At 47.4% G+C, this 22,169-nt stretch overlaps 1 protein-coding gene and 1 pseudogene across 1 annotated transcript in view; both read right to left on the bottom strand.

The window, feature by feature from the left end:
• Nucleotides 1–9,415: 9,415 nt before the first annotated feature.
• Nucleotides 9,416–22,169, bottom strand: part of Bco1 (beta-carotene oxygenase 1) — a 36,123-nt gene continuing 23,369 nt past the window's right edge. The window contains exons 8-11 of the mRNA XM_032888063.1: nucleotides 15,327–15,432; nucleotides 13,538–13,632; nucleotides 12,137–12,248; nucleotides 9,416–10,059 (exon numbers count right to left, since the gene is read on the bottom strand). Coding sequence (XP_032743954.1) covers nucleotides 9,773–10,059; nucleotides 12,137–12,248; nucleotides 13,538–13,632; nucleotides 15,327–15,432 — 600 coding nt within the window. The 3' untranslated portion in view covers nucleotides 9,416–9,772. The remainder of the gene's footprint in view (nucleotides 10,060–12,136; nucleotides 12,249–13,537; nucleotides 13,633–15,326; nucleotides 15,433–22,169) is intronic.
• Nucleotides 16,154–20,850, bottom strand: LOC116886578 (annotated as a pseudogene).

Below are 22,169 nucleotides of genomic sequence, written 5' to 3'. Positions count from 1 at the left end.
TGGTTGTGAGGCCACCATTTTTGGGAATATGCCATGCCCTGGTCTCTTAACCGCTGAGCCATCTCTCCAGCCCTAGACTCTAGCTTCTTAAACTGCAGGTTGTGGTCCTGTGTAGAGTGCAGGAGCCCTGAACATTTTGGCAACAATACATGATTTTGGAAAACTCAGTAACTGAAAACTAGTTCGAGATCTGGAGTGTTAGAAACCAGAGGCATTTCTGGCTTCTCCCTGGTGTGGCATGGCAGAATTTCCTGTGCAGCCTCGGGGTGGAACACACACCGGGCACACTTTGCTCAGCTCATCCCCTCATGTGCCACCTGTGAATCCTGCCTCAAACACCTCGGCTCAGATTCAAAATCACTGTATGCTATGCGCTGCAGTGTGTGTGTGTGTGTGTGTGTGTGTGTGTGTGTGTGTGTGTGTGTGTGTGTGTGTGTGTGTGTGTGTGTGTGTGTGTACATACATACATAGCCATATGTTTGTAGTCCCCAACACGGTGGTGGGAGGCAGGGACAGGAGGATCTCTGGGGCTTGGTGGCTGGCAGCTTAATTGAAAACTGGAGAGCTATAATTCAGTGAGAGGCCCTGCCTCAAGAGAATGAGGTGGATCAAGACAGAGAAGAACAGAGGTAGCTGCTTGTGGCCACTCGATTCCTTCCCCCCAAAGACCTCCCCATGCTAACTGCTGAAGCCTGTGAATATAGGACCTGCTACAGAAAAGGGGCTTTGCAGATGTGTCTAAAATAAAGACCTAGAGACAGAAATACACCCTGCATTAATAAGGGGGAGACAGAGAAGGATTCGACCTGAAACAAGCAAGCGATGTGCCTATGGGAGCAGGGACGGAAACTGTGATGTTGGGACACTGGTCAGGGCATGAGGTGAGTTAAGGAGAGTTTCCCCCGGAGCCTCCAGAAGGAAGGTGTCCCACAGCATCCTTACCTTTTACTATAAGACTCATTGTTTTGGACATCTGACCTCCAGAACAGCGAGAAAATCAATGTTCATTGCTTTGGGCCATGCCTAGGCTAGTGGAATTTGTTTCATCCACAACGGAAGACTCTTGCTCCTTCCTGTGAAGCACCTCGCCAGACACAAGCTGGTTTGTCAGTTTACACACACTCTTGTTGCGGTAAGAAATTGTCATCCTCACCCCTAGCTGAGAGGATGTGCCAGCAATGTGGACAGTGCTGGCACTCCCACATGGATTCCTAGAACTGGAGTTCATCTGAAATTGCGACCCACCCCATGTGGATGCTGTGAACTGCAAGGGCAGGAAAACCTTAACCACTGGACCACCTCTCCACCACCCTCCTCAAGAATTTCTTACCAACAACCAACGATTAATACCACAGAAAATGGGGGTACAGGGTTTGAGTAGGCATTTCTCCAAAGGAGACTTCATGCTCACGAGCACACCAAGATGCTGCGACATACCTATGAAGGTGGCTGAAATTAAAACGGCAGCCAAGGATGATGTGGACGTGTTGAAACTCTCATGCCGCAACTGTGGGAGCGCCATAGGCTCAGGGACTTTGGAATAGTCTAGTAGCTTCACTGGGGGTTAGCAGAGGATCCCACAATGGCTCGGCATAAATTTGCTCTACAAACCATTGGCTGACCATGCCCTAAACCAAAAAGACAATTGTTTGTTTGTTTGTTGTTTTTTGTTTTGTTTTCCGGAGCTGAGGACCGAACCCAGGGCCTTGGGCTTGCTAGGCAAGCACTCTACCACTGAGCTAAATCCCCAACCCTCAAAAAGACAATTGTAAACCCCCCTAAAGTCCTGAGGCTAGCTCTACCACATCAGGTTGGCTACTCTGTCTGGGAAATCCCCAGCGATTGACTGGGCTTACTACAAGGCCAATGTGGTCCAGGCTGGCTTGCTGGATGATCTTAAAAAGAAGTATAAACCACTAAGATTCCGGTGCCCAAGGATAAATGCACAGCCCTGGTGAACGAGGGAAAGTACAAAGCGAAGAACTGTGCTGAGTTTGAGTCTAAACCGACTTGAGTGTGTACCAACTGTGGAGTTAGTGGGTCACATGGAAACTCCACGTGTTAACATTTTGAAGCGCTGCTAGACTGTTTTTTTCTCTTTCCTCTCTCTTTTCTTTCTCTTTTCTTTTTACTACGTGTCTTAGTAAAGCTCGAGCAAAGGAAGAACATGATTCCTCCTGATCAGATGACCATAGCCAACTTGGATGAATCTCCCCAGAATCCAGGGTAGACAATAAGTACCTGGATTGGTCTCCCCTCTAAAACAGTCCAGGAGGGAGCTCCAGCCCTTGTGTTGCAAACCCTGGACATTAAAATAAAGAAAGTAAATAACGTGGTGGTTTGAATAGGAACGGCCCCCATAAGTTCATAGATCTGAGTTGTTGGTCATTGAGAGTGACATTCATTGACAGGGATTGGAAGGTGTGGCCTTGCTGGAGGAAGTGTGTCGCTGGGGGTGGGCTTTGGGGTTTCAAATGCTCAAGCCCAGCCCAGTGTCTCTCTTTTCTTGCTGCCTGCTGACGCAGATGTAGAATTCTCAGCACCTCCCAAGCACCATGGGTTGCCATGCTTCCTGCCATGATGATAATGGACTAAACCTCTGAAACTGTAAGCCAGCCCCAATTAAGAGTTGTCATGATCCTGTTGTCTCTTCACAGTAGTAGAACATCAACTAAGATACACAGTTGTCAACAACACTTCTGCATGAATGTCCACAATGTAGACTTGTTCCTGCTAGCTTAATGAGGAAACCGCCCAAATGTTTACCAACAGATACACAGAGAAGCAAAGGGTGATACAGTCATACAGTAAGTAATATTCTGTCACAATAGCCCCGGGATGGTGACTCATGCAAAAACATAGACAAACCTTAAAAACAGTATGCTGAGAAGCCAGCCACAGAAATAAAAGTAGGTCTGCAGAGATGGCTCAGCAACAAAGGTGCTTGACAGCAAGCCTGACAACGTGAGTTCGAATCCCCAAGGCCCACATGTGGTGGAAGGAGAGAATTAACTCTCACAAGCCATCCTCTGATCAACACACACACACACACACACACACACACACACACTAAATGAATATAATACAATTTTTAAAAATCAACATATCAGGACTAGAGAGATGGCCCAACAGGAAGAGCACCAGTTGCTCTTCTTGAAGTTCTGGGTTCAATTCCCAGCAACCACATGGTGGCTCACAACCATCTGTAATGGTATCCGATGACATCTTCTGGTGTGTCTGAAGATGGCAACAGTGTATGCACATTAAATACATACATACATACATGCATACATACATACATACATACATATTTAAAAAAAAAAAAATCAACATACCGGGCAGGGAGACGTAGCTCAGTTGGGAAGGTGATTGCTAGAATTCATGGATTCTATTGCCAGTACCACATACATTGTGATGTCATGTACCTGTAACTTCAGCACTTGGACGGTGGAAGCAGGAGGATCAAGAGTTCAAGGTCATCCCAGGCTATGAGTTCAAGACGAGCCTGAGCTAAACGAAACTCTGTGTCAATTTTTTTTTTTAAAAATCAACATACCATTCCATGTGTATGAAACTTTACCTTTAACTGCTTCCAGACCCACCCTCTTTCTCCCATCCACACCCAACTCCCTCCTTTTATAAGGCACAGAATCCAGTCTGTGCTGCTCATATACTTCTGGGTGTAGGGCCATCCATGGGAGGAGCATAGTCACGGACCAAGGGCCACACCCTGAAAGAAAACCACTCTCCCTCCTATAGCAGCCATCACCTGTCAATAGCTCCTCATTAAGGGGTGGGGACTCAGGATCCCCCCTCATGATCCAAGTGGTAAAGCTGACCGGATTAATCTTGTGCAGACAATTTTTTTTAAAAAGGGAAACAATGTCAATCATTTGCATATCAGGCAAGGGAAGAACTCTAGAACATGCAGGTTACAACAGAGAAATTTGAAATGACTTAAAGCATAGGATGGGACATGCTACCCAAGCTGCCACGTCCCAAAGAGGGATAACATGAACCCATGAAAAGAAGGTAGCAACCTGTTAAGTGCAAAACAATGGAAGGTTTTCAAGCTGACTTGTTGCTAATAAATAGATCGCTAGCCTGCACCCAAACAAAAGCTATAGAAAACACACCAGAATGCTTCCACTGGTTTTCGTTGGATCTTGGGATTCTGGTTGTCTCTCTCATCTTATTTTAATCTAGCTAGGATTTCTACAGTGAACACACAGGAATTTATAATCAGAGAACTCACACACACACTCCTTTATCTACCTCCTCCCCTTCCTATGGCTCTTTCTTGGGAACTTTGTTCTTTCATTCAGGCATCCACTTTAACAACAACCTCCTCCTCCTCCTCCTCCCCCTCCTCTCCCCCTCCCCTCCCTCTCCCTCCAACTTGAGTATTTCTTATTTACATTTTGATTGTTATTCCACTGAGCCAAATCCCAACCCCCCATTCTATATTTATAATCAGAGAACTCACACCCCCAACAATCCTTCATCTCTTGGCACCAAGGGCTTCCCCCACTTCCTATGGTTTCTTTACCTTGAGTTTGCAGAACCATTTGTCTTTTAGTGGCTTAGTCCCTAGAAGCTATGGTTTGTTGGCATTGTTGTTCATATGGGGTCTTGAGCCCCTTCAAGCTCTTCCACTTTAACTTCTATCCTAGTCCCAAGCCGCAGTCTCCACCTGCAGGAGCCGCCGTCTCCGGAAGTCCCACCCATCCTGGATGCTTCATCCAATCACCAGGAAGAGGGAACCTTGCGCATGTCTAGCCTGCCTGGATTCAGTGCTGCACACCTCACTTAGATCCTCTGTCCAAGAGAATACCCTGCATCTTGGCTGGGACTCAGCCTTTGAAGGCTGCTTCTCAAGATGGCCCTCTGTGATAGTGGCTATGAGTTTAAACTTCCAGAGGGGAGATGAGGCATGGAGGCCCCAAGGTGACATTGCTGTCACGTGGTGTCAAATGGTATCAGAAGTTACCAGGCAGTATTGATGGTGAGGGCTTTTTTATTGTGTGTCCTAATCTGCCACAGGAAAGATTCTGGACATCTAAAAACTACCCAAGAGATCTTTAGACAGTGTTAGAAAGAGTCAAAGGGGTTTTGGCTTAACCTGGACCAGCAGTCTGTTCAAAGCTGTGAGCCCTGCACCGGTAACTTGGGTCCCCAGGAACCATGGATGAATCAATACTGCACATGTGGCTCAAAGGCATGACGGTTTCTCCCGAGTTGATTTCACCCAGATGACACATCCAGCTTGTCCCAGCACCGGAGTCACACTAGGGAGACATGTGGTAGACACAACAAACACCCGTGAGCCTTTCCTGCACCTGACACTCAGGACTTAGAACGCTCCAGGAAGTGGCTCTGGATGAAAGCAGTAAACAAACTCAGAGATACTTCTCTCCCCAAACTTCCTGTTTGTTCATCTTGCCCACCCACACACTTCATAACCAGGAAGTCCCGGAGGAGAAAAGGGTTATTTTGTGGTCCTTTGGAGAAAGAAGACTCAGGGAGGGAGCTCTCGGCTAAGTGGCCTGGCCTGTGCATGTACGAAATGTAACAGGATTATAGAACCCTGGACCCAGACAAATCAGATATCCTGTCATCAAGCTTTGGAGTTTTGTTTGAAATGGAGAGAACAGGACCTGGTGTGCCAGCCTCCCTCACCAGTATGGTATTCCAGCTGTCATCTTAAATAAGGTCAACAAACCAACGTTGGTTGTTTCCTCCCTGCAGAACTGGGCCCTTTTCTCAGATTAGGTCTGGCCTCTGTTTGGCAATCTGAGAGCATGGGGGTGGGGATGCAACTGCCTTACATTCCACTCTACCCTCAAACATTTAAAGCAGGAGCAGGAGTGGGTGAGCACTGTCACATCTGTCACCTCCCTTCCACTCCTGCCACCCAAGCCCAGGCTCTGATCGCATCTCCTTCAGGCTGCTGTAAGCTGACATTTCCAACCATCCAGCCTGAAGGGCTGAGATTCCCAAGGGACATAGATGGTAGGGAAGGGCTCCAGTGGTCTTCATGCCACCCCCTGCCCCATCCATGACAACTATAAACTAAGGGTGAGATGGACAGGGTGAGGAAAACAGAAGGGGCTGGTGAGACCAGGATGTGTACGGTGGGCGTGAGGGGCAGCATAGATCAGGGACTTTCAGGAAAGGGAAGTCAGTGGGTAACTGTGTGTTGACCCAGGTTCTGTGTGTATGTGTGTGTGGTCTGTCTTCCCAGCTCCCAGCCTCTCTTTAGGGAAATGTCTTGTCTCTTAGGGGGCTGTGGAGTTGAATGTTTGCTAGAGGAATTATTGACTCACTGCTCATGCATTCATTTAACAAACACTTGTTGAGTATCTACATCACACCAGGCGGTATTGAGGTGTTAGGAACAGAGCAGCAAACTTAATGCTGCAGCCTGAGGAGTCTCCACAGGGCCAACCTCAAAAGAGTTAACACAGCAGGATTCATTTATAGGACCTTCCCTTCCCCTCTCCTTCCTCCTCCCCCTTCTTTCCCCCTCTTCCTCCTCCCCTCCTCCTCTTCTTCCTCTTCTCCCACCTGTCACTCTTTCAAATAAAGTCTCCTTCTTTAGCCTAGGATGGCCTCAAACTCATGGCAATTCTCCTGCCTCAGCTTCCCAAATGCTAGGACTACAGGTGTGGGCCATGATACTGGTTTTTAGATAACTTTCTGAAATGACAAAATCCTACAGGTGGCGGTTGCCAGGGTGTAGGGACAGGAGGTTGGAGGGACAGTCTCGTGGGGATCCTTGTGATGGACCACACAGTACTTGACTATGATGGGAAACAAAGGAAAGTACCCACACACTCATGCACACACATACACATGTACGAGTTTTACCTGTGGGGATTTGACCTGTGCTTTGGGTACCCACTAGACTCTAACGGTCGAGGCTCCGATGACCACGGGGCTTGCAGCAATCAGGTGGGAAGCCACCTGGCTTGTTTCCAAGCTCCTCCATTTTAGCCATTGTCTTGCTTGGGGCTCTCCTGCTCCACTCCACATATCTGCTCCACCTTGAAGTGCAAATAGCTCAGGACACCCCCCACCCCCTTTCCCTTCAGACACTGATGTGGCTCAGGTTGGTTTTCAGGCCAGCCTGGGCTTGGTCTTCCACCCTGAACGCTGACCCTTCTGCCACGGCTCATCAAGCCAATACCAGTTCAGTGACCCCCTCTTGCAGAGAGGGGTTCCATTAGAAACCCTGCAGCCACTGATCATACAATTGGACTTCTTACAGGCCCGGGAGGGTGAGACTGCAGCCATACTTTACAGGCTCCAAAGAACTGGTAGAGGCAGCCACATAAAAATCAAATAAGCTCTCAACAGACTTTCAAGTTGTTTTTTTTTTTTTCTCTTTTATATTCTGTTCCCTCTTGCGTGGAATGACCACAGAGCACCGTGCCCTTCTGGTCACATGACTTATGAACCGGCATGCCTGGGAAAGCCAGAAGGCCATGCCCATGATTCGGTCCATTAGAAAGAAGGGAGTGGATGGAGAAGCCAGGATGATCCCACCACCTTTCCTCACGTTCGTGGCTGCTTGTTCCAAGAACAGTGATAGTGTGATTAATATAATTCTTGATTTATAGTCAAGGTCTTTTTCAAGTGTATTTACCTGTCTGTGTGTGCACTTGAGCACATGTGCATATGTATGTGTAGACTAGAAGAGGACACTGGGTATTTCCCTTCATTATGCTCCCCCTTATTTCCTGAGACACGGTCCCTCACTGCTGAGAATGCCTATTTGGTTTGACTCTTTGGCCCTCAAGCTCCTGCCTCTGTCTCCTGAGAACCTGGGATCTAGACATACAATGCCACGCCCAGCTTTTACGTGGGTAGCTATGGGGAATGGGGGGCAAGTGCCTGAACTCAGGTTCTCTCACCCACCGATGCATCTTCCCGGTTCCTCAGGGCCTTTCTAAGAAAAGAAGGGGCTTTCTTAAATAAGACTAGAAGTGACTGGTAAATACTTGCTCTTTCAACAAGGATTCTAATAAAATGGAACTGGAGCTGTCTCTGTGGTTTATTGCAGCATTTGCACAGAGAATAACAGGAGGATGACCATCTCCAACAACAGAAAGGTGCATGCTTACTTACTTTTCCCACTCCTGGGACACGATAACTGACAAAAGCTACTTAAGGGAGGATAGGCTTATGTTGACTCACAGGACCAGGGTACAGTCTATCACGGTGGGAAGGCACAGCGTCAGGAACATGAGACAGCTGATTCATGCACAGTCTGAAGCTGAGAGTAATGAGTCCTGGTGCTCAAGTGACTTTTGCAGTGAGAATTTTGGTTTTTTTTAATACAGAAATATTATGGGAATATGTTTTATTTTTAATCCAAGGTGTGGAGCTATGGGGCTGCCTTAAAGTAGGTGACTATGGTTTGCCTCATGCTCTAGCAGGGGCTTGGTTTTGCCAGCTGCAGATCATTTCCGTGCGTGTGTAATGTTTGGAATTCTGAGGACTTTGCAGAGGATGTAGGGCCCCAGAGGTGAGTTATTGTTCATTGTTTGTTGTTGTTTTTTATTGTTGTTTATCTTTGTTGATTGTTGTTGTTGATTGTTGTTTTTGGTGGTGGTGGTTGTTGTTGGTTGTAGTGGTTGTTGGATGTAGTGGTTGTTGTTGGTTGTAATTAATTGTTTGTTGTTGTTTGTTGTTATTTATTGTTGTTTACTATTGTTAGTTGTTGCTTGTTGTTGATTGTGGTGGCTGTTTGTTGTTTGTTGGTGGCTGTTTGTTGGTTGTGGTGGTTGTTGTTGGTTATGATGGTTGTTGTTGGTTGTTGATTATTGGATATAGTGGTTGTTGTTGGTTGTGATGGTTGTTGTTGGTTGTTGGTTATTGGATATAGTGGTTGCTGTTGGTTGTTGTTGGTTGTGGTGGTCGTTGTTGGTTGTTGATGGCTGTTTGTTGTTGGTTGTTAGTTGTTGATTGTTGTTTGTTGTTGGTTGTGGTGGTTGTTATTGGTTGGTTGTTGTTGGTTGTGGTGGTTGTTTGTTGTTGTTGGTTGTGGTTGTTGTTGTTGTTGTTTGTTTGTTGGTGTTGGTTGTGGTAGTTGTTGTTGGCTGTTGATTGTTTTTATTGATTGTGGTGGTTGTTGTTGGTTGTGGTGGTTGTTGGATGTGGTGGTTGTTGTTGGTTATGGTGGTTGTTGATTGTGGTGGTTGTTGTTGGTTGTTGGTTGTTGACTGCTGATGGTTGTTGTTTGTCATATAGTCATGTAAGAAGAGAAAAAAAAGGAAATTAGATATTCTTAATGCCTCTAATCAGTCCTTTCCCCTCTATCATTTCTTCTTTCTAATATTAGGGGGTTGAAAGGTTGGAAGAAGAGGGATGGAAAAGGGTAGAAGTAAAAGAACCCACAAAGTAGCAAAAATCCTGCTTCAGGCTTTTTCCTTTTTATTCAGTCCTGACCTCTGTTCAGGGGATAGATGCTACCACATTCAGGTTGGATCTTCCTTGCCCAGTTAACACAATAAAGAAGCTCTCTCACAGACAGGCCCAAAAGTTTGTTTCTTTAGGTATCCTAGATGCGGTCCACGTTGACAGTGTCAACAACTACAGTTACTATCCAGAGGTCCTGCCAGTGAAGTCTTTCTTTCTTTTGTTTTTGTTTTGTTTTGTTTTCAAGATAGGATTTCTCTGTGTATCCCTGGCTGTCCTGGAACTTGTGTTGTAGACCAGGCTGGCCTTGAACTCAGAGATCTGCTTGCCTCTGCCTCGAGTGCTAGGATTAAAGGCTTTTGCCGCCATGACCTGCTGTGAAGTCATTTTCACCATGGCCCAATCCTGGTGCTGTCAGACCTGTGGGATGATCTGAATTTTCATCCTCTTGTGTTTCGGCTGGAGTCTGCTTCACTGCATTCCAGTCTGCATCCGGGATAAATAAACCATGCAGGTCCAGGTGCATGTCCACATCAACAGAGGCGCGAGCCAATTCCGTAAAACTTTTCGCATCCAGAATAAGTAAAAAAGGCAGCTTTTGGGGATCCGTAGAGATGATGGCTGATAAGATGACTCCTACAAGAAGACAAAAAAAACAAAAACAAAAACAAAACAACAACAGAAAAACCAGTTTATTCCCATTTGCAATGCTGAGGGTGTAATCCAGGGCCTTCGTGTGCGCTAGATGGCTGCTTTCCCCGTGAGCTCCGTTCTCAGTCCTAAGAGATGCCTAACAGTGTTCAAAGCATAGCTTCTACCTGGAGGACATTTCTCCCTGTCATCTTTTAACTCATCCTTGATGCAAACAGGAGGGAAGATGACACCCACCATTCTGTGTTGGCAGAAGAGAAACCCAGACCTCGAATCAGAAAAACCTACTTCTGGGAGAGTCGCTTTGCCTCCATGAACCTTCTCTCTTCATATCTGCAGTGAAGATAATTCCCACCAACCCCCAACCTCATGGGTGCTGGAATGATCTGCAGGGTGGATTCTGGGAGCACTTGGCTCATTTTCATGTGTTTTGAAGAATGGTTCCTTTTCCTACTGCCCGAAACCTCCGAGGATGGAGAGACCCAGCCACTTCAGGGAGGCTAAGTCGAGTGACTCCGTGAAGCAGGGACTTCCTGGATTGCAAAAGCATTGACATATTTGTTTTGTTTTGAGACAGGTCTTGCAACGTAGCCCAGGCTACTCATATCTGCCTACCTCCAACTCCCAGATGCTAGGATTCGAAGCCATGGGTTGCCATGCATGTCTGGCTTGCAGTGACATGGAATGAATCCAATCTATCTCCTGGTTATGTTGGTGACCCCTAATTTTTGCCTGTAAATCGGGACATTCTCCGTTCTCTGTGCTCACTTTCAAGTACAGCAGGGTAAGGAAACTTTTCGTAAGTGCCCAAGATTCTGCCCGAAGGACCTGGGTTGTTGTAGTTTGAGCACAAGTGATGTCAGATTGGCCTGGATTCAAAGCCAACCTCTGCATAGGGAGCTCGTGACTTTGGTCAACTCGTCTCACCCTGAGCCTCCCCTGGATGAAATGAGGACAATGTCACTCCACACCCATGGGGAGAAGGCGTGAGAAGCAGCTGCCCCACCAAGCCAGGGGCTGGCCTCAGTAGGAGTGGATGCGAACAGTCCCTTGCCTTAGAGATGACAGTGACATGGGATCCCCCTGCCTGTGTGCCAGGCCACAATCAGAAAGAAGTCAAGGCCAGGTGGAAAACCACTCCCTCCCACCTGAGGGAAGAAACCGGCAGTCTCAGTGGGACAGCCTGCCCTCCCCTGCAGGTGTGGGCAGACCCATCCCTGGCTTGGCTGGGCAGTGTCCTTACCCATAGCTTATTACCTTCCCTGGTATCCTCAGGGCTGTGGGCAGGGTATTTTTGAAGCAAAGGGGGATAAGACAATTTGACTAAGTGGAAACCTACACCTATCTTGTTCCTGTTGTTCTTTTGAGACCAGGTCTTAGTAGTTCAAATTCTCTGTGTTGTCTGAGAATGATCATAGACCCCTTGCTTGTCTTCTGTCTGCCTCCCAAATGTTGAGATCTCAGGCATCCATGCCATGCTCAGCTGACGGTTTGATTTATGATGGGACCTTGGACTACAAGGTCTCTGCTTGGCCTGCAAGGGGCCGAACGTTAAAGGTCATCTGCTCAGGGTAGCTGTAATGTCATGTGAGCGAGCCACGATAAAATCTCTGGGTACAGAGGCTCAGGTGAACTTTCATGTGTGGAAATGCTTGGTTGTCAGAAGTTAACTCTACAGGCAAATACACTGGGAAAGGATGGTGGGGAGCTCTGGGGGGGGGGTCCTAGTGGATTACAGAACCTGGTGGTAGGAGCCCTTGACCTTGCACTCAACATCAGAAGTAAGTGTGGTCTCGGGAAGGTTTTTTTTTTTCTTCTTCTTCTTCTTTTTTCTTTTTTTCGGAGCTGGGGACTGAACCCAGGGCCTTGCGCTTGCTAGGCAAGCGCTCTACCACTGAGCTAAATCCCCAACCCCTCTCGGAAGTTTTTAATGTGGTGGTTTTGCCACAGACATACCTAGACTTCTCATCAGGCAACCCACTGTGGGATGCTCCTGGGTGGCGCCTCTGTTCGATGGGTAATCGTAAGTGTAGTCACATGGGCTCCCTTCTCCCTCTCTTACCATCATCCTCATCCTTCGCACCCGGTGTGGGGACAAACAGAGGCTCTGCAGGCCAGCAGCTCTCCTCGGACCACTTTAAGGAGGACTTGGTGAGAACGTCATATTTTAGTATCTGTATACACAGAGAAGAGAAAGATGGGATCCTGTGTCTGCAAGCACCATGACTCCCTAGAAGCAGAAGGGCATGGAGGCCTCTGAGGGGAGAGTCAGCCCTCACACCTACACTTGTGACGTCACCCCCAAGTGACATCTGACCCAGGCAGCAGGGCCCCAAGAAGGGAAGAGTCAAACTTCCTCCCCCCAAATCAACACAGATCTCCTGGCTTACCGAAGGCTAGGACGCCAGAGTCCTGAAACTTTCTGGTATTTGGCACTATCTCACAATGTTTTACATTATATAATTAAGGTGTTTAATGCCACTAATTAAAACATGATACAACTCTTTTGTTACTTTAAAATTAAAAGCTCTGGACTAAGACTAGAGCTGGATGGTAGAACACCCAGAACCCAGAGCCCAGAACACCGGAGGTTGTGATTTGAGTCCCAGCTTCCCAAACAAAAAACAAAGCAAAACAACAAATAAAAGAGGGAAATTCCCATGGGCTCTCATGGGCTTGTTCCTGTAAGGTATAGAATTCATGGGCGTGGCTTGGGGCATGTTTGTGCTTCTCTCTGTGTCTGTCTCTGTCTCTGTCTCGCTCTCTTTCTGTCTGTGTGTGTGTTCACCTTAATTTTTTTGCTTTCAATCTTTTCCATTTAGAAATTGAATAATTTTAAATTTATTGTCTTATTTTTTTCCTCTTTGCATCTTTAGAGTGTGGGGGTGGGGCATGCATCATTGCAACACTGCGCCATACCACAGCATGCATGTGGCAGCCAGAGGGCAGGAATTGGTTTTCTCCCTCTACCGTGTGGGTTCCCGGTATCAAACTCAGGTAGCCAAGCTTGACAGCACATCCCTCACCGCCTGAGTCATCTCGCCAGCTCCGCATTTTCAAATGTCAATACAAATGTTGGTCTCAAAGAAAAATAGTGTCTGGCCAGCGCTTTGGACAGCACTGGACTATGCTAATACGGACAGATAGCTATTTAGAAAACAAAACTAATTCTGCAAGTTCCTGTGACATCTGCCTGCTGGAGAAGGTGAGGCGGCTGCTTGGGACAGCATTCCCTGCTGATCGCTTCTTCCTCAGATCCCAGCACAGTGTCACATTGTCAGGGCTCCCTACGTACAAATGGGAGCAGAACTCTTACTTCAGGACTATCCCCACCCCCGGACTTCTCTCCTGTATTTCCTACCCCAGTGTTAAGCCCTGAGGAGTCTGCTTTGCAGACATTAAGTTGGGTCTGGAGAAGGCCAGTCTGCCTGCATAGAGATACCCTGGATACAGGAATCTGTACCTTGGTTGGGACTGGACTCCACTGTACTTCAGCAGCAAAGATGTAGCGATATGGCTTCCCGTTGTGAGCATAATTTATCCGAGGGAGCTCTAGGCCTGAAGAGGAGAACACTAGTGAAATCCCATCATTGGTGTGGGGAGCTTCCCTTTGCATGCCAAATGGCCTCATTCCATAGGAACGGTTCCCAAGTACCACCCTAAGCCTTGATTCAGACCCAGATGACATCAAAGGTGGTCACAGGTAGGGAGGGACCTCTGATAATGATGCTGTCCCTGCCGGAAGGTTCAGGAGTGAGTGCCATAGACCAGAGGGCTTTAAATGCTTAAGTGCCTGTAATTATCTACGATAGAAATCAGAGAATTACAGATTTAAATCAGAGGCTGCTGCAGTTTTTAAGAGGCTAAAACGCGGTGTTTGAGTGTGTGTGTAAGCACACCTGGGTATGAAAAAAGGCTCCATAAGCCACGGGGATGAGTGTCAACGCACAATATAAAATAAATGTGATGCTTGGGATGGAGCAGGCACTAGGGGACACTGAGGCAACAGTATCGCCAGAAGTTCAAAGCCAGCCTGGGCTACAGAATGGGACTCTTCTTTAAGTGAATAAAATAAATTCAGGGAATCCTACTATAGTCTTTATAAAAAGGATTTTCATATCATGGGAAGTGTCCATATGGTAAGGTAAGTGCAAATAGGACGGTCACAGAGTGTGTCCATTGTGTCCCGAAGAGAAAGTTTAGAAGCAATGCTGGATGGGGTCAGCACTGCCTGCCCTCTGACCCTCCATCCTGCAGCATTCATTACTTCTATTACCCTTTGCCTAGTCAGTGTTCTTGCTTTTTGTTTGTTTGTTTGTTTGTTTGTTTGTTTCAAGATAAGATCCCTTAAAGCCTTTGCTGGCTACTTTGTAGTTAAAGAATAACCTTAGGTTCCCTTCCCCACCCTCATCTCCCAAGAGTTGAGATTGTAGGCATACGACTTTTGTTTGTTTGTTTGTTTGTTTGAGACACTATGTGACTCAGGCTAGCCTAGTACTCACAGCAATCCTCCTGCCTCAGCCCCCTGATGCTGGCATGACAGGCATGCCCCACTACACCTAGCCTCACTGTACGCATAGGAGTATGAAATACAGATTTGTCTACAAAGGGCTTTGTGTCACACCCTATGGTCCACTGGGCACAGAAACTCAGCCTCGTGGGACAGAAGCACCTCCTGGAGAGCTTTTGGCTGGCTCTGGTGTAGGGTGAGGGCTATTTGGAATCCAGGGATGTTTCTGAGCATTCTCCAGTTACAGCACTGCTCAACCACAAAGACCTGCCCTGCGTGTCATCAAGGCTGAGGAACATGGCCCTATGGGTGTGGCTCCTGTCTTGTGGTTTGACATTCTGTATTATAGATCAGCATCTCTACGGCCAGTGGACCAAGAACGTCCACGTTGTAGGAATTGTGACAGTGCAGAGGAAGACACAGGAGACTATGATGTCTGTTTAATATATCACAGCCATTCGCATACATCAATTGTACATCTCATCTATCCAAGGACCAGAAATGTTGAAAGCTATTTTTTTTTTTTTTCGGAGCTGGGGACCGAACCCGGGGCCTTGCGCTTGCTAGGCAAGCGCTCTACCGCTGAGCTAAATCCCCAACCCTGAAAGCTATTTTAAAAGTTTCCCAAATTCTTTTTCCTGGGGTTCCAAGAATCTTCTCTGCCTATTCCCGTCCCTTCATGGAAGGGAAATATCACTGAGATGGGCTTTATGACACTCTTGTGAGAAAAGATGTACCTTACCTTCGTAGAGGACCTCAGGCTGGCAGTAGACATGGTCGTCCTTCTCCTTCAGGGCGGTTGCTGTTGTAGATGACACCTTGACTAAATTCGAGCCCACTTCTGCATCCTGAAAAGAATAAATTAAAAGAAAAACAACAACAAAAAGAAAAGGTTATTCCCATAAACCCTTGCTTTACCATAGCCACTTGAACAGAGTTTCAAAGCGTATCACTTTGCTTGGCCTCTCAGTAACCACAGGAAGCAGCTATTTCATTGCTGTTATTGTCAGTTAGAAATAATGAGGCCGGAGGCTGGAGAGATGGCCCAGCTTTCCAGAGGTTCTGGGTTCGAATCCTAGCACCACAAGGTAGCTTACAAAAGTCTGTTAATTCTAATCCCAGGGAATCTAATGCCTCTCCTGGTCTCCAAGAGGCACTGCACATAGAAGTGAACAGACGAAAATACATAGCACCTGTACACATTCAATAAATACATTTAAAAACACAGCCATGCCAGGGTTGGGAATTTAGCTCAGTGGTAGAGCGCTTGCCTAGCAAGCGCAAGGCCCTGGGTTCGGTCCTCAGCTCTGGAAAAAAAAAACAGTAATGAGGATTGGCAATAGGAACAGATTGTCCCAAGGCCACACAGCGGGTGGGAGGTACAGTCAGGACTTATCTAGGCTCTGAATGCTTCAAAGAGTAAGGTGTCCCCTTTTAAATGCTGGGTGATCCCTTGTAAACAGCTGTTCTCATCATTCAACGGATGCTTGTGGAGTCTATCATAACACGCACGCTTAGGATGTAATAGTGAGAGAAAGCCTCAGAAAAAATTGTACACGTGGTTTGAGCTCAACCACATTCGCTCATATAGTACACTGGGACAAGAGTGTGAGAAATGGTACAGACACGAACAACATAGCAGATAGTGGAGACTTCCCTATTTTCCACATACTTAAGCGTGGGACTTAGGGCAAGAAGTTAGCTTCTCTGTGGTTCAGTTTCTTTCTTTGTATAAGGAAGATAATAGTATGCACATCTTTGGCAGATTGCAAGGATTAAATGACATCACCTGCCAAATGGTTTGCAGGAGGACCTTGACAAACACTTTGCTTGATGATGACATCTTTGCAGCTACACAGCAGGTCTATGCTATAGCACTGACTCTCAGAGGATTCATTCCAAGCCCTTGGTGATGTCCTGAAACTCAGATAACACTGAATACTTTGTGTAAGTGTTGCAACCCACGGCAGCTCATCGATCTGATACTTGAGCCAACTGCAGAATGACTAAGAGGTGAGCAGCGTATATAGAATGGATACATTGTACGAAACGACCGGTCCAGTTCTGAGGAAGTCCAGTTCCGAGGAAGTCTGAGTTCTTGGACTGCTAATCAGAACAGCATGCAATTTTACACCTAAGACTGATTTCTTTAGCTAGGCAATGGCTGTACGTTTAATTCCAATGCTCCGAGAGGCAGAGGCAGGCAGATCTCTGAGGAGTTCCAGCACAGACAAGGCTACACAGAGAATCCCAGTCTCAGAAAAACAAAACAAAAAAACAAGAACAACAACAACAACAAAAAAACCCAAAACAAAATCACATTTCTTTAGAGGTGAGTCTTTCACTGAACACTGTTGGAGCTCTCTTGATTCTAAGTCACTGCATGGGTGGAACGTGAAGCCAAAAGAGGGGATAATTGTATATTATTAATTATTATGGCTCACATTTCCTCCATCCAATTTTTTAAAGATAATTTTTTTTTTCGGAGCTGGGGACCGAACCCAGGGCCTTGCGCTTGCTAGGCAAGCACTCTACCACTGAGCTAAATCCCCAACCCCTAAAAATAATTTTTAACATTAAAAACAGTTGGCTTCTTCTCTTGGCACATGTGTATGTGTTTGGTGTGTGTATGTTTACCAGAGGTTGGCCTTTGGTGTTTTCCTCAGTTACTGCCTTTTTTTTTTTTTTATGCAAGTTTTTAGTCTGTCTTCTTGGAAATCTGCACTATCCCAGCAGAAGGAATCACTCAGAATTTCTACTCTGTTTTGCTTTTCGCCAGCACCTGCATTGGCCTTGGCTCTCCCCAGCCCCCCATCTTCCTCATCCAGTTCCTGCATTCCTTTCATTGTTTCCTGGAAGTCTTCCTCTAGTAAAGACCAAGTCTTGCAAGTCTGTGTTTAGCCTCATTTTCCCTTGCATAAGCCAAAGACTCAAGGATGACTCAAAGCCAGCTGTCCTGCCACCAAGTGGGTTCTGAATTCAAATACAAAGACGACATCTGGCGCCATCTTGGACTTTGTGGCTAGCTTTTCCTGTATGCCTGTCTTTGGTACTGTTGCTTTTCCCCGGGCGGTGAAGATCATCACTGTGTGTTTCCTCTGAAGCAAACTGTTAGTCACGAACTTCCTGGTGAGGACAGTTAGACTGGTACTGTGTCATCCATGATGGTGGGTCCTTGAACAGTTAAGGAAAAAGAGAGGACTCCACTGTTTTATTTTATTTTATACTTGTTGAGACAGGGTCTCTTACTGTACTTGGGGTTCACCTCTCTGCCGCTGAGATTACAGGTACTCGATGTCATGCTTTTATTTCACATGGATGCTGGAGATGGAACTCGGGTCCTTGTAGCTGAATAGCCAGCACTTTATAGACCGAGTCACCTCTCCAACCTGCTATGCCCCCCGCCCCACAACAACCTATCTTAATGAGAGCATCTTGTGTGCTGAGAAAGCTGAGAAAGAGGGCAAGCGACCACTTCACGGTAGCTGAATTGAAGGGCTTCTTAGAGATTATTCATCTAGTTCGATCCTCTGATCGTTAGAAGAGGACACTGATTCCCAGAGATGGAAAGTGACACATCAAAAGTCACACAAGAGAAGCAGAACTTGGGCCCATGGCTTCATACTGAGATTCTCCCAGAAGCAAGAACGTTTGGACAGAGGGCAGAGCGAAGGGTCCTTTCCCGTCCTGTAGGTTTTAGCTCAAACATCTCCTTCCTAAACCACTCGGTCTGAATCTGCTGAGCCCGAGAGGCAGCAGTCCTGGGCTGTGATTATTTCATTCGGGAAGCTTTTTTTCCTTCTTTGTGGTCAGTTTCTCCAGGATGTCAGAGACCATTTCTCTGGGTGCAGGACGTGTGGCAACCGGGAAGTGAATTCATGATTTAATAAGCTTTTCTCCAGTTTCAGTGGTCAGGGACCAAGAATGTATCTGCTTTGCAGTTTGGCTGGCGAGCCCAATGAAGCAAGTCTGTGAACCAAGTAGCCCTGTGGTGGGCACACTATAGGAGCTCATCTTGTGCCCGAACCTCGCTGGGTAACGCCCCTTCCCCGCCCAAGGCAGGTCCAGCCTTGATCCACAGGGAGTTGGTCTACAGACACTCTTTTAGCTCCAGCCTGAAACTGGTCAGACTGGTTAAGGGATAAACTTTTAATTTTCCACACACAGCAATAACCTAACATGACTCGGCTGCTTTTAGCAGCCAAGCCCTGCTCAGCGTTGAAAAGAAATCAGCAAGAAATCGGGGGGGGGGGATAAAAGATGCCACAGGCGAGCTCTGCAGTCCTGGTGCCAGAGGGAACTTCCAGGGCTTAAGAAGAGAGCTCGGATATCTGCCCATCTGCTGCCAAGGAGAACCCAGTTTCTGCGTGGAACCAGAATTCCGAACTTGCTATGTGAGCTTGAAAAGACCCTTGACCCCACTGGGTGGGTCTCCCTATCTGTAAATGGGGTGCTGGGTGAAGCACAGTGGTTTCTGCCTGATCTTGGAAAGTTATGATTGTGTAAGCATCTGGTCCCAGGCCAGAGGCATCATTGTTCACAGACACGAATTCAAATCCTGACCTAATCCCAGTGGTAAGTCTTTGATGTCGGGCAAGCTACTTTCCCTCTCAACTGGAGACTCTGGGATAAAGAGTAACTCGGAGGGTTGCAGTGTGAACTGGCAAAAGAGTTACCAGTTCTTAAAAGTTGCACGGCCTGGAGCAATAGCCCCAGTTGAGGCCCACGGGCCCTATGCCCAAGTGCAGCAGGCTAATTAAGTAGACCAAATCGCTCTCCTACCCAGATGCATGGGCTTTTATCCTCTGGAACTGCTCTGTCAAAACGCTAGGGCCAAAGCCAGCCTATTTTAACGGTAGCAGCTCCTCTTTTCTTTCTGGAGAGAAGAGAAAGTCTACTGTGTTTCTGTAGTTGGCTCCATTCCTCGGTCTGCGTAGCAAAGGGAGCTCCAGAGAGCACAGAGAAGAACCGAGTGTGGGCACCGAGACTTTAAAAAGGGATGAAGTGAGATGGAAATTTCCTTGGCCCTAATGAAGCCACATCTCCCATGCTCCACCACCACACTCTCGGTTGGCAGCTACTGGGACGGACTGGGAGAACATTCCAGCAGCACAGCAGGTTCTGTCTCAAAGGGTGTCCTGGAAAGGATATGGGTTGAAAAGTCTGGGACCCCTTAGTTCTCAGCCAGACGAAATGGTCAGTGAACATTTCTCACTCCAAGCTCTACCTGGAGCTACGCAGATGCCCCACCCAGCACCCTAAGCCCCAGCCAGCCCCAGATACCTCACAGACACATTAGCAATGCATTTCATTCTTAGTGGAACAGAGGCAGCCTCTCAAACAGGGGGGTAGACCAGTTCTCCAAAGCATGGGTAGGTGTGATGGAGAGATACTTTTCTTGGCAGACATGACCCTTTGGCCCTTCAAATTTCTCCTCTCAGGGAGAAGGAGCCATGCTGGAGACAGAAGGGATAAATAGAAGCCTCTAAAGTGACAGTCTCGGAGAAGGGCATCCTGTTGCCGAAGTCTCAGAGCAGAAAAGCCATTTAACACGGAGCCCAGCACTCAGCCCGCGTCCATAGATACTGCTTTCCCTCAGAATGTGTTCATCTTTGCTTTTGGAGACGAACCCCAAATCTGCTGGTCTAGAGTCCAAAGCTACCTCGTCTCGGTCTAGCAAGCCTCCTCCTGTGACAGTCTGTGATCCATGACAGTGAATTCTCACAAACCTACCTCTAACATGCCGTGGCGCCCTTCAGGACGAGGGCAGGGCGGCTGCCCCATTGTCTGGACATGCCTAGGTTCCTCCCTGCCACTCCTCCACCCCTACACAGCCCCACCTCAGGTGCCCGCAGCACTCCATAAACAGCCGGGGTGTTAGGGGCCCTTCCACGCTGCCTTCCTTTGACCCCAGCTGGTCTGAGCAGCACAGGTAATCATGAGGCCCTAGGCCTCTGAGAATAATCTCCCACCATCAGCACTGGCTGTAAAGCAGTGCTCTCCAGGACATGGTATGAATGCTAACAGGAGAGTTGTGACCTCTTAGAGACTTAGCTTCATGTTTTCCATTCATTCATTCATTCACTCACTCATTCATCATCACTCATTCATTCATTCGTGTATGCATTCATTCCCCACATTGAAGAGTTTTTAAATACAAGGATGGCTCACTGCAAGACAGTGTCCCTGCTGTTGGTATCAGGAATTGCCTTTTCCTCCAACAGCAACCACGGTTGGTCACCGTTGCCATGGCAATGGCCATACATTCCCAGTATTCCTTTGGTTCAGTTCCCACCTCCACCTGGGAATAGTTACGTCACATTCCAAATAAAGGGCAGACTTCCTCTGCTCTCCTTCTCTTTCTCTTCTTTCTCTCACCCCTTCCCCTTGTCTCGTTCTCCCATTAAATCTCTCCATGTGGAACCATGTTGGTTTGGTGTGCTCCATCTGGACGGGCATGGGCTAATAGTTAACAACAACGAGATTTTAATAACAATACCTGCCTTTGAGGAGTCTGTGTTTCAGCCGCAAGAGGGGACCAAATAAGCTTGTCGTACCGGAGGTGGGTGTCACCCTCGAGGGTGCCACAGTGTACACACACCTCTGACAGGGGAGGGAGTGGTAAACACAGAGACCAGAAAATGAAGACCTTTCTAAGCCCAGAGAGCCTGTCAGCGTGCCCCGCAATCCCTCGGGATGCTCTGTGTCCAGGGAGTGCGGGAGATGACTCCAAATGCAACTGGGGACATTAGGCAGGACTCCAGGATGCCACAGGGGCAGGCAGAGGGGTCATTGATGGTCAAATGCCCCCGAGTAGAGGGCATTTAAGAAGGGAGGACTTTCCCGGCTAGGACGGAACTGGGCTCTTGGAGCAGGGTGTGTGTGTGTGTGTGTGTGTGTGTGTGTGTGTGTGTGTGTGTGTGTGTGTCCACCTATCCAAGTTTCACATGTGTACATCCAGGCAGCTGAGTGACTTGAAAGCGAAGAAGCCATCTTTAAGGGACAATAAACAACAATTAGCCAGCGTGGCCAGAGCCGCCCATCCAAGGGTTTGCTCGCCCTTGCTGATTTCAAAGCACCTGGTGGTTACAAGGCGGCCTTTAAAGGTACACAGACAGCCCATTCAAGCTGGCTTCTGAGGAAGTAACCCTTCCCCCATGCGATCAAAGGGCGTCAAACCTTAAGTGGGGGCAGGGAGGGAGCCTGTCCCTCTTCCTGCATCAGCCCTGGGCTGAGTTCAGCCTTGTGACTCATGCCTTGTGTGCTCTGTGACACCCTGTTCTTCCTAGACCAGAAGAAAAACCTCAGTGCTGAATTGTGGGGCTGTCCCAGTACAAGGGGTGCAGAGGCCAGGGCTGGGGGTGATTTTATGGGGTGCCGGTTATCACTTAGTCGCTCTCATGAGGGCGGGAAGCTAGTGCGCTAAGTCCTATAAGTCCCCCCACATCCTAGTATTTTTAGTAAAACTGAATCAATTGAACCTAGAGCCTCATGTTTGCTAGGCAAACATGATATCATTGAACTATCCTGTAGTCTGTCCTGGTTTTTAGATCTTATTTTTATCTTGAGGTAGGGTGTCACTAAG

The sequence above is a fragment of the Rattus rattus genome, chromosome 17, assembly GCF_011064425.1.
Source record: "Rattus rattus isolate New Zealand chromosome 17, Rrattus_CSIRO_v1, whole genome shotgun sequence".
Lineage (NCBI taxonomy): Eukaryota > Metazoa > Chordata > Mammalia > Rodentia > Muridae > Rattus > Rattus rattus.
The sequence above is the reverse complement of the archived record's forward strand: the minus strand, read 5'-3'. Positions and strand labels throughout refer to the sequence as shown.